Genomic DNA, 1,692 nt, shown 5'->3' on the forward strand with positions numbered 1-1,692 from the left:
ACACACACACACACACACACACCCAAGGGTGCGCAAATAGCAGAACGAAATGAAAAACAACAACCCCAAATCAAGACAAAAACCAAACGACAAAGAAAACGAAAATGATTTTAAGACTCTCAAAATCAAACAAGTGAGCAAAATACTCCTCCCCCTCCCCCCTCCGCCCCCTCTGATAAAATGAATTAAAAAATAAATACATTTGAAAAAATAAGAGAAGACAAAACAAAACAAAAAACAAAAACAAAAACCCAAATAAAGCAAACAAACAAACAAAACAAACAAACATACAAACATACAAACAAATCAACAAACACACAAACAAATTAATATAAACAAGTAATAAAACCTACATGTAGGTGTATTTCGAGCAGCAGGACTCAAACTCGATGTCATCAGTGCTGTAGACTGGCTCAAGGTTCACCTCTAGGCTGGTTAAGAAGGGTGCCCTTTCCTCGGGCTGTTTATCCATGGTTCCGAGACTGTCCACGTCATAGCTCCAGGCCGCATCAATGTTGGCCCATCGGAGGGCGTTGTGGAGGTCTAGGGACATGTAGTAAGTAGGGCTGGGCAATGAGTCGCTTTAGCCAAATCCGGATACTACATTAGTGCACCTCTTCGGCAAATAATATGATATGAACCGCTTCGGCAAAATGTTTAGAGCAGCCATCTCAACAAACGGGTTAGCACTATTTCAACAAATGGGTACACCCACTTCGGCAAACAGGGTCAAGAAAGAGAGTTACGAGTCTGAATCCGGATGTTTCATTGAGAATTATCCGGTTATCCTTGTAGATTATGCGGATTTTGCCCACCTCTAGTAGTAAGTCAACTATTATAGAGCGGTCAAAAGTTGAAGGCGCAACTTATTGTCAAATATTTCCTCAACCGTAGAACTTGAAGATTCCAGCTTTTGCACAATGACTTGTTTCAATTTGTCTTAAACAGACCAATATTTTTGTAAACATCGGTTTGATGTATTCTAATTTAATTTAAAATACCAGTGGGTAGTTTCTACAGATTTTAAAAGGTCTACAGCTGGGGCAATATCGTTTCGAAAGTCAGTCATTTGTTCTAATTGCAACGTTGTGCTTATTGACGCATGTTGTGAGGACCTTTAGTGCTAAAGGTGTTCTCTATAAACTTAATATATTGTAACAAGAATTGCCACTAAATAGTGTCATTGATGAGCTATGACGTTGGCCATGAGCGTATGCAAAATGTATGTGAGAAGTGGGAAGTCCAATGAACAATCCCATTTTTCGCGTGGCGGAGATTTATAGTATTTCATACAAATTTATGAAAAAAAGTTTTATAATTTTGCCTCAGTTGTTGTGGAAAAATATGATTAAGTTACGACAGATTGATACAAACTGCTGTGCAAAGTATGGGTGACACTGATTCTCCCGTTAAAGAGATACTTGAGGATGTTGCGCTACGAATTTTCGACGCTACTATGAGTTGCGTGGCGGTGAAATCAGACGCTCGTCAAAATAATGAATTTAAATAAACTGGCATTTTCCCGCCTATTTTATGAAATTATTACCGAATTTGTTAATTTTGGCTCAGTGCCTTTTATGTTTAAAAAAAACCTGTGAGGATTTTACTGAACCCTTTTGATTACACACACACACACATACACACACACATACACACACACACGCACACACACTCACACACACACATACACAC

At 38.7% G+C, this 1,692-nt stretch overlaps 1 protein-coding gene across 1 annotated transcript in view; it reads right to left on the bottom strand.

The window, feature by feature from the left end:
• LOC101852782 (uncharacterized protein C56G2.4) overlaps positions 1 to 1,692 on the bottom strand; it is a 22,711-nt gene that overhangs the window by 6,407 nt on the left and 14,612 nt on the right. The window contains exon 7 of the mRNA XM_005102858.3: positions 354 to 543. Coding sequence (XP_005102915.1) covers positions 354 to 543 — 190 coding nt within the window. The remainder of the gene's footprint in view (positions 1 to 353; positions 544 to 1,692) is intronic.

Source organism: Aplysia californica, unplaced genomic scaffold (assembly GCF_000002075.1).
Source record: "Aplysia californica isolate F4 #8 unplaced genomic scaffold, AplCal3.0 scaffold00345, whole genome shotgun sequence".
Taxonomy (NCBI): Eukaryota; Metazoa; Mollusca; class Gastropoda; order Aplysiida; family Aplysiidae; genus Aplysia; species Aplysia californica.